A 10190-nucleotide genomic window follows, 5' to 3' on the forward strand; every position below is an offset into this window, starting at 1 on the left:
ATTCTTAAAAGGTGCTATAATTTTAATAAGATGTTTACTAGGGTCTGGGGAGATGGCTCAGTGCTGCTTTTGCAGAGGACCAGTTTGGTTCTCAGTGCCCACATGTGGCAATCAAATCCCTTTGTAACATCTGTTTTAGGGGACCTGGCACCTTCTGCCTCTGAAAGCCTGCACACATGCACGTGCACACACACATGCACGTGCACACACACACACAATATTTAAACAATATTTATTTTGTTTGTTGGTTTGGTTTGGTTTGGTTTTCAAGACAGGGTTTCTCTACACAGTCCTGGCTGTCTTGGACCTTGCTTTGTAGACTAGGCTGGACTTCAACTCAAGAGATCTATTTGTCTCTCCATGCCAAGTGCTGGGATTAAAAGCGTGCGCCACTATGCCTGCCATCCCAGGCTTTTAACTTTCAAAAGGCTTTTAGACAAAAAAAGGAAAAAAGAAGTTAAAAAATTGTACATGAGGGGAGTAAGGGGAAAATGGGAGGGAGGGAGGATACAAGGGATGGGATAACAATTGAGATGTAATATGAATAAATTAATAAAAAATATTTTTTAGAAAAGTTGTCCAGATAAAATTTAACAGATGTTTGTGGAATTCCACGGAGAGAATGGCAGCATGATCACAGGATAGAAAGCCGATATCAGAGTCCAGATTTTCCGGCACCAATTCCAGGGTTCTTCCTGGTTCTAGAAGCTATTCATTGACTCATTCGTGGATTCGTATATTCATTCATTAAATTGTATTTAGTGAATTTAACGTATTTAATGTAGCACCTGCTACTTGCCAGTCACGGTTCCGGGTAACTCGCAGAAAGGAGCGCTGGCATCACGGACTTCACAGTCTACATACGGGCGTCACAGACCACAGGGATAACTGTCTTTAAGCGTGATATCGACAGTGACAGTGACAAGAGTGTCTGGTGCCTTGGAAATCGCGGAATTAGAAGGCAGCGAGGAAAGAGAATGGCATTTCCGATAACGTGGTTTGCTCTCGGCACTTCAGATCCTGGCCAGGGACTCCAAAGAGGGCACCCCCACCCCAGGGGGCGGAAAAAAGCCTCACGAGTTCTGCAGAAGCCCAATTCACGGGTCACCCTCACCTCGGAGCAGGCAGGAGGCAGGCGGAGCACAGGTGCAGAGCGCATGCGCCCTTTCGCTCGGGCGCCGGGAGGGGTTGGACCAAGAGGGATGCTGTGCGCATGCGCTGCAGTCCCTGCCAGCGTTGAGAAGGCATAGGAACCTTCGTTTGGAGTCTCTGCCCCGCCCCCTTCGCCCTTTCCCTATTTCCGCTTCCGGCGCGCCGGTGTAGTTGCAAGATGGTGGCGGCGGCGGTGTGTGCGTCTCGGATGTCTCGGCTGCTGGTCCGGCCCCTCCCACGGGTGGGGCGGCCCATGTCGAGTGGCGCCCACGGCGAGGAGGGCTCAGGTATTGGGGCTCCGGTGGGAGCGGGTCCTCAGCGGCCCGCGCGCGGCGTGGCCGGGCCGTGACCTTGGCGGGAGGCCTTGTGGGAGGGAGAGGCCGAGGCTGATATTGTGGCCCCCGCCGCAGCTCGCATGTGGAGGGCCCTCACCTTCTTCGTGGCGCTGCCCGGGGTGGGAGTGAGCATGCTCAACGTTTTCCTGAAGTCGCGACACGGAGAGCACGAGAGACCCGAGTTCGTCGCCTACCCCCACCTCCGCATCAGGACCAAGGTACGCCCTGCCCCGTTGCTGTTACAGTCCCCAGGCCAAACCCCTGGAGATCTAGGATCTTGGGTGCCAGCCTGTCCGCGCAAACAGAGCACTTTATTTTTTTCTACAATTTTTAAAAATTCTGCCATTAATAGTAACAAGTCTGGCCATATTTCTGTCTTATAACAGCAATTGTACAAACAGAACGTTTTATTTTATCTTTTTTTTCCTTAAGGGAAGCCAGCTTGTGGGTCACGTCTCAGGTTTTCTTAAAGGTCACACAATACATGCCTCTAGCTTTTTCATTTCCCCCGGTTTATGTCACCTCTTGTCTTAGTGGTGCACTTCAGAAGCAGCCGTTTCTTGCATGAAAGCTTGGAGGTTTCCTTTTATAGCGGCAAGCTTTGAAGGCGATTTGAGATTTGGGCGTTTGGCATGCTAGATGGTGGTAGGTGCTTACGGACCAGACTGCGGTTTGTTTCTCACGATGTCTGTTGTTTCTGCTGCTCTATTCCTTGACTGTTCATGTAGACAGTTACAATGATCTGTTCTCCGTCACTTCGGTGCATTCTTCTAACGAGTGTCTTCTTGTTTCTCACAAACTGTATCACCTAATCCACATAGGACTGGCCTCGCAGAAGCTTATTCTAGACTTGAATTGTAGAACCCCTGAGCCTCCATCCCGCCCCTAACCTAACCCTCACCGCCTGGGAGACAGAAGCAGGCAGAACCCCGAGTTCGAGGCCAGTCTGGTCCACGTTGTGAGCTCCAGTTTAGTTTTTTTGTTTTAAGATTTTATTTATTCATTATTTATACAGTACTCTGGCCCCATGTGTGCCTGCAGGCCAGAAGAGGGCACCAGATCTCATTATAGAGGGTTGTGAGCCACCATGTGGTTGCTGGGAACTGAACTCAGGGCCTTTGGAAGAGCAGACAGTGCTCTTAACCTCTGAGCCATCTCTCCAGCTTCCCCCCTCCCCCCAGCTATTTAGTTTTTTTGTTTTGTTTTGTTTTTCAAGACAGGGTTTCTCTGTGTGAACTTGACTGTCCTGGACTCACTTTGTAGACCAGGCTGGCCTCAAACAGCGACCCACCCGCCTCTGCCTCCCCAAGTGCTGGGATTAAAGGTGTGCACCACCACGCCCTCTAGCCAGAGCTATTTAGTGAGACCCTGTCTCAGAAAAAGAAAAGGGGTTTGACAGCATCCTTGCCTCGGCCTCTGCCACTAGGGGGGCAGTAGTACCCCCTCCTAAATGTCTCTAGATAATGTTCCAGTATTCCCAACCCTGGGAGCCAGGTGGTACCTCAGGTCTGTAATCCAGCACTTGGGATGTAAAAGCAAGAGGCTCAGTAGCTCACGGTCATTCTCTGCTTGCTATAAAATCGAGGTTAGCTTGGGCTAAGTGCAACTGTCTCAAAAAACTAGAAGTGGTTGTGAGCCATTAACCTAAAGCAGTGCTTTTCAAACGCAGTGAGAGGGACTGCAAGGGGTCAGCAGCCTAGCGTGCTGCTCTGACTTAATGTCCAGCTCAAAACTGCCTTTAATTCCAGCTGCAGCCCCATTGTACAGCCCACTCTTGTGCATATACCCCACACACAGACATACATAATAATTAAGAAAGGAAAACTGGATGTGGCGGGGCAAGCCTTTAATCTGGCACTCGGGAGGCAGAGGCAGGCAGATCTCTGGTCTACATAGCACGTTCCAGGACAGCCAGGGCCACATAGAGAGACCCTGTCTCAAAACTAAAACAAAACACATGTGATTGGCAGAGTCATACACCCTGGAATTGCAGCACTCAGGAGGCAGAGACAGGAGGATCAGTGTAGTTTTTTGGCCAGCCTGTTCTATGTTCCAGTTTAGCAATATAAGGAAACTCTGTTTCAAAAAAAAAAATCAGGGTTGTGAAGATGCTCAGTAGGTAAGGTAAAGGGACATGCTACCAAGTCTGAGGACGTGAATTCAGTCCCCGGGACCCACTCTGAAGGAGAGAACCTACACATGGAAGTTGTCTTCTGACAGTGGACGTGCGCGCGTGTGTACACACGCACAGACACACACACACACACACACACGGCAGTTTTCTAGCCCTTCTGCATTAAATAAGCATCTCCATCTCTCCCATTACCATTGTGACACAAGAAGGGCTACACCTTGGTAAACACAGAACTGGTTATATCAGTCACTGGGGGGAAGCTAGGAACTCCTTTTTTAATTTTTAAAGTACATTGGTGTTTTGCTTGCATGCATGTCTGTGAGGCTGTCATAACTCCTGAAACTGGAATTACTGACATTTGGGAGCTGCCATGTGGGTTCCAGGTCCTCTGGAAGAGCAATCAGTGCGCTTAACCTCTGAGCCATCTCTCCAGCCCCTAGGAACTCTTTAAGATTTATTTATTTGCTGGGCGTGGTGGCGCACGCCTTTAATCCCAGCACTCGGGAGGCAGAGGCAGGCGAATCGCTGTGAGTTCGAGGCCAGTTTGGTCTACATAAGCGAGTCCAGGACAGCCAGGCCTACACAGGGAAACCCTGTCTCGAAAACCAAAACAAAAAGATTTATTTATTTATTATATATACAATGTTCTGCCTGTGTGTATGCCTGCACACCAGAAGAGGACACCAGATCTTGTTATAGATGGTTATGAGCCACCATGTGGTTGCTGGGAATTGAACTCAGGACCTTTGGAAGAGCAAACAGGGCTCTTAACCACTGAGCCATCTCTCCAGCCTGGAACTCCTTTTTTTATGATTTAAAAATATTATTGTTGCTGGGCACAGTGGTACACGACTGTAATCTCAGCACTCTGGGAGGCAGAGGCAGGCGGATCACTGAGTTCAAGGCCAGTTTGGTCTACAAAGCAAGCCCAGGACAGCCAGGGCTACACAGAGAAGCCCTGCCTTGGAAAACCAAAATATATTATCATTAATTATGACTAGGTATATATGTCAGCATGTGCATTGGGGCCAAGAGGGTAAGATCCCCTGGAGGAGTTAGGAGCCATCTGACATGAACTCTGGGAACTGAACTTAGATTTTTTGGAAGAGCAGCTCTTATCCATTGAGCCATCTTTCCAACACCTTGTGTTTCTTAAGGTTTATTTTAAACTATGTGTGTGCCTATGCGGATACCCAAGGAAGCCAGGGAGGGCTTCAGAGCCCCTGGGTCTGGAATACAGCAGTTATGAGCTGCCAGGCTGGGTACTACAACCAAACATGGGCACTGTTCAAGCGTGTGTGTTCTTAACTGCTGAGCCATCTTCCTCAAGGAGCTGCCTTGAGCTGGCTTTTCTGACCATCTACTTCAAAGGCCTCCCTGCTAGTTGATTGTTAGAGCACACTTAAGTTACGGGAAAATTGGGGGCTGGAGAGATGGCTCAACAGTTAAAAATATTGGCTTTTTAAAAATATATATATTTTATTAATTTATTTATATTATATCTCAATTATTATCCCATCCCTTGTATCCTCCCATTCCTCCCTCCCTCCCATTTTCCCCTTACTCCTTTCCCCTATGACTGTGACTGAGAGGGACCTCCTCCCTCTGTATATGCTCATAGGGTATCAGGTCTCTTCTTGGTGAGCACTGGCTTTTTTTCCAGAGGACTTGAGTTCAATTCCTAGCACTCACATGGCAGCTCACAACCATCTGTAATGGGATCTGATGCCCTCTTCTGTGTGCCTGAAGACAGAGTGTTGATATGTAAAATACATAAATAAATCCGGGGGGTGGGGGAAAACCTTGGGAAAGTTGAGATTGTGCCAGTAAAGGGCAGACTTGCATTTTGATTTTACACATTATGTGTTTCAAGCAGTTCCCAGCCAAGTTCTAATTGACATCTTCACTCCACAGCCCTTCCCCTGGGGAGACGGTAACCACACCCTCTTCCACAACCCTCATGTGAACCCACTTCCGACTGGCTATGAAGATGAGTAAAGAAAACCTGGACCTTCCCCCGGGCAACAAGGGACCACAGCACTGGTTTGGACCATTACTCTACGTGTGGACCATGAAAGCATTGGATGCTAAGCTCATCTTTCCTTGTATCAAATGGTGACTAGTACACCAATCTTCCATCCCTTTGCTCATGAGAGGAGATGGCTTAAATAAATAATTTAAACTTAGATTGTTCATGAGCTGGATGGTGACATTATTTGCTATTTTAGTGTTTCAGATCTGGTGTAGCCCACTGAATTCTGTTTATAACTGGCTCGCTGTTGGTTTCCTGAGCTTAGGGTGGGTAGGGCTAGGTGACTAAGAGCACAGAGCTATCCCTGACAGACACCGAATGCTCAATAAAATGGCCGCTCTTTACCCTCCGTAACACATGTCTGTGGCAACTTCAAAGACTGGGCCAAACAGCAAGTTCCAGATCAGCCCAGGCTGCACAGAAGTGCCCGCGCTTCAGTATGCTCTCCTCCAGGTCCCAGTGCTCTCCTGTTGCAGTATACCAAAGGAGTTGCATTCTTACCTTTAGGGAAAGAATCATTTCTCAGTCAGGTACAGTGGTAGACATCTTTCATCCCAGCATTCGGGAGGCAGAGGCAAGCAGATTTTTGAGTTTGAGGCCAGCCTGGGCTACCTGTAGAAGCCCTGCCTAGGAAAAACAAACACAGAAAACAGCACAGCAGTGGTGGTAGTTACAAAACAATGTTGGCATAGCCATTAATTGTCAAAACTGAAGATCTTAACATAGCTGCAGCCATTGTCTGGAGAGAATGAGGTCAGGTAGGATGGACGGTGAATCACTTTCTTAGCAGTTGTCAGATGTGGTATGAAGTAAGGAAACTATTAGTGGCTGCTCTTTTTTTTTTTTTTTTTTTTTAATATTTATTGTATATGAGTCTTTATCTGCAGAAGAGGGCATCAGATAACATTACTCAGGACCTCTGGAAGAGCAGGTGGTGCTCTTAACCACTGAGCCATCTCTCCAGCCTGTGGCTGCCCTTTTAAGCATCTTGAATGTCTAGGTTCCTGGCCTCACCATTGTGGGTAACTGGCTTAAGGTGTGCACCGTGCCATTATTTCGAGGGTCCTTACGTCTATTCTGAAAGTTAAGGAACTCGGTGTCTTTCCCACCTAAGCTGAAAATGATCACCACCACCTCCCCACAAAGAAGAAAGACTCAAAAAGGCCCTGGAGGTGCATACATACAATCTCTAGGACTTTGGGAAGAGTAGTCTGAGGCCAGAGGTCTGCCAAAGTCCAAAGGTAGCCTGAGCTACAGTCTAAGAAAAAAACAAAAACTGCTGCCAAGCCAGTGACCTGAGTTTCCTGCCCAGAACCTACACATTAGGCGGGAGCTGGACTGGGCATGGTGGCGCACGCCTTTAATCCCAAGTCCAGGACAGCCAAGGCTACACAGAGAAACCCTGTGGGGGCGGCGGAAGAGGACCTAATACCACATGCAAGTCATGATGTGTGTGTCCATGAATTAATTATAAAATCTACTAGCCCAGTGTAGTGCTGTGACTGAGAATGACCTCACTGGCACATGTTTAGATCCTTGGCTCCAGCTTGGAACTGTTTGGGAAGGATTAGGTCCTGTTAGAGGGGTTGTGTCACTGCGGCAGGCAGGCTAGCTCTGCCTTGTACTGTGGATCTCAGCTGCTGCTCCTGTTCATGCTGCCATCTTCCCTGACAGGATGATCATGGACTTAAACCCTCTGGAACTGTGAGTCTCATAAGTCACCTTGGTCACGGTGTCTCTTCATAGCACAGAAAAGGAACTAAGACAACCAGGGTGGTGGTACATGCCTATAATCCCAGCACTCGGGAGGGTTAGGTAGGAGGATCAAGAACTCGTCATCTACTGGGCAAGCTTGAGGCCAGCCTGGACTAATGAAACCCCACATTAAAAATGGTCTGGAGATGTAGCTCAGTTGATAAGTGCTTGACTTGTGAAATCCTGGGTTTGACCTCAGTAGTACATAGATCAGATGCAGTCTTATCTAAATCCCAGATCATGGTTGGGTGTGGTGGTGCGCACGCCTTTAATCCCAGCACTCAGGAGGCAGAGGCAGGCGGATCGCTGTGAGTTCGAGGCCAGCCTGGTCTACAAAGTGAGTCCAGGACAGCCAAGGCTACACAGAGAGACCCTGTCTCGAAAAACCAAAAAAAAAAAAAAAAAATCCCAGATCATGAGCTCGGGGTCACTCACTGAAATCAAGTCAGCCTGGACCACATGAAAGTATATCTTAAAACAAAGGGATGGGGCTGAAGAGATGGCTCAGAGATTAAGAACACTGTCTGTTCTTCGAAAAGTCCTGAGTTCAATTTCCGGCAACCACATGGTGGCTCACAACCATCTATAATGGGATCTGGTGTCCTCTTCTGGAGTGCAGGCACACATATGGGCAGAATACTGCACAAATAATAAATCTTAAAAATAACAAAGGGATGGAGAGGTAGCTCAGTGGTCAAGAGCAGTGGCTGCTTGTCCAGGAGACCCAAATTCAGTTTCCAGCACCCACATGGCAGCTCACAACTGTCTGTAACTCCTGTTCAGAGGATCTGGCACTCTTGCACAGATACATTCAGGCAAAACATGGATACAAATAAAAATCTTTTTAAAAAGAAGCCAGGTGTGGTGGCACACACCTGTAATCTCAGTGTTTGGGAGGCAGAGGCAGATGAATCTCTGAGTTTGCGTTCGTTCAAGGCCAGCCTGGTCTACAAAGTGAGTCCAGGACAGCCAAGGCTACAGAGAAACCCTGTCAGAAAAATCAAAAAAAGGAAAAATAAAAATGCTCAGCTAGCTAAAGCACTAAAACAGATGGCCTAAGTTAGGTTCCCAGGACTCATACAGGCCTCGAAAAATCTCTTATGGCCTTTGGACAGTGACCCATAACCCTAAACCTTGTACATGGTGGACAAGCTCCCTTGAACTAGCCTCCTAGAACCCTGCTTTATTTACTCAAAATTGCCCTGTATGGTGGTGCACGCAGAGGCAGGCAGATCGCTGTGAGTTCGAGGTCAACCTGGTCTACAGAGCTAACTCTAGGACAGCCAGGGCCACACAGAGAAACCCTGTCTTTTATAGCTCTGTGTGTGTATATGATTTCTTTTGTGGGGGAGGGTTTTGGTTTGGTTTGTTTTGTTTTGAGACAGGGTTTCTCTGTGTAGCATTAGCTGTCCTGGAACTCTTCTTTTGTAGACCAGGCTGGCTTCAAACTCAGAGATCAGCCTGTCTGTGCTTCTCAAGTGCTGGGATTAAAGGCGTGTGCCACCATGCCCAGTGGGGGAGGGTTTTTTGAGACAGGGTTTCCCTGTTATCTTGGAAGTCTTGGACTCACTTTGTAGACCAGGCTGGCCTCAGATCAACAGTGATCCACGCAAGTGCTGGGACTAAAGGCATGTGCCACCACGCCCAGCTATGTGTGGATGAATTTCTTTTACATCCACAGTTTTCTAAAAATGTAAAATGCTTTGCAGTGGTATTAGGGTTGGTCAAACTAAAATGAAGTAATAATTAGTAACAGAATTAAGCCTCCTGCACACCAGCTTTCTTCTGTCTTCAGGGAGGCAGGTGTGAGGACTAGGTGGCATTGTTTTGGATCTACAATACATAATGTTTAAAGAAGCTCTTTATATAAGCTGGGCTGACGTGTATTCCAGCACATTAAAGGCAGAGGCAGGACGCCAGCCTGAAAGCCAGATTTCTCACCTGGCTTAGATCAAGTTACAAAGCAAAGCTGGCTCTTAGCAACATAATGAGCTACATGGAACAATGGGTGGTTATGCCCATTGAGGAGCAAAGAGTAAAATCTGAACTTTAAGATTTATTCCATTGCATGATTACAGACTTAGGGCATGGTCGGCAAACCACAAGGAAGCACCTTTCCCCACTTAGCCAGATACAGTTCCCCTTTTATATGATGTGCACATTGACCTTAATTTGTGGAGTTGAAAGTTGGCAACAGCAAAGCTGTAATGCAGGTGACTCTTGCACAGCCACTCCAGGGGCTGGAGCTGAGAGCATGGCAATGAGCAGCTGTGAGCTCCACAGGGTGTCATTGCTGAAGCTTTTGAATGCCGATCCATCCGAAGACACCTTGTTAAGGCAGGAGCTGAGTAAAGCTGCCTTCTGTTTGGACAACCCAGGCCACCAGCAGTAACTGCTACTATAAAAATGCAATCACGTCCCCACGCACTGATTGAAATTAGTGTGTCCTGATCCCTGAGAGGAAAAAGGTCCTGACCGACTGGCACAAAGGATGACTCCCAGGCAGTGTCCCTAATCAAAAGCCGTCAGGCAGCTTCTCATTATTCACATCAAGGGCCTGTTAAAGCCGATTCCAGACCATGGTTTGCAACCATAACCCCAAGAAGCTGTTCCGATTGTAGCTTGCGGAGCTCCTGAAAGATGCCAGCGAAAGTGAAATTGCCTCAAAGCAAGAGTGACAGCTGTTCTCTCAGAAGCGAGGAGAACACAGAGCCGGAAAACTTCTCTTAAATTCATTGAGCCCCATGGCTAGCTTCACAGCCGTAGCTGACAGAAATCCAGA

The 10190-nt window shown here is 47.8% G+C and overlaps 1 protein-coding gene across 1 annotated transcript; it reads left to right on the forward strand.

The window, feature by feature from the left end:
* The first annotated feature begins 1276 nt into the window (after positions 1–1276).
* LOC127202861 (cytochrome c oxidase subunit 6A1, mitochondrial) lies at positions 1277–5807 on the forward strand. The gene is made up of 3 exons (XM_051161663.1): positions 1277–1439; positions 1563–1705; positions 5536–5807. The coding sequence occupies exons 1-3, from the start codon at positions 1331–1333 to the stop codon at positions 5617–5619; spliced, it is 336 nt and encodes a 111-aa protein (XP_051017620.1). The 5' UTR covers positions 1277–1330; the 3' UTR covers positions 5620–5807.
* Positions 5808–10190: the final 4383 nt, after the last annotated feature.

Source organism: Acomys russatus, chromosome 19 (genome assembly GCF_903995435.1).
Source record: "Acomys russatus chromosome 19, mAcoRus1.1, whole genome shotgun sequence".
Taxonomy (NCBI): domain Eukaryota; kingdom Metazoa; phylum Chordata; class Mammalia; order Rodentia; family Muridae; genus Acomys; species Acomys russatus.

Bases quoted from the DNA above. Each gene is read 5' to 3' on its own strand.
- LOC127202861 (XM_051161663.1), top strand. From the start codon at position 1,331: ATGGTGGCGGCGGCGGTGTGTGCGTCTCGGATGTCTCGGCTGCTGGTC. The intron at 1,440-1,562 runs GTATTGGGGCTC...CCCCCGCCGCAG, and splicing joins CCACGGCGAGGAGGGCTCAG to CTCGCATGTGGAGGGCCCTC. The intron at 1,706-5,535 runs GTACGCCCTGCC...TTCACTCCACAG, and splicing joins ACCTCCGCATCAGGACCAAG to CCCTTCCCCTGGGGAGACGG.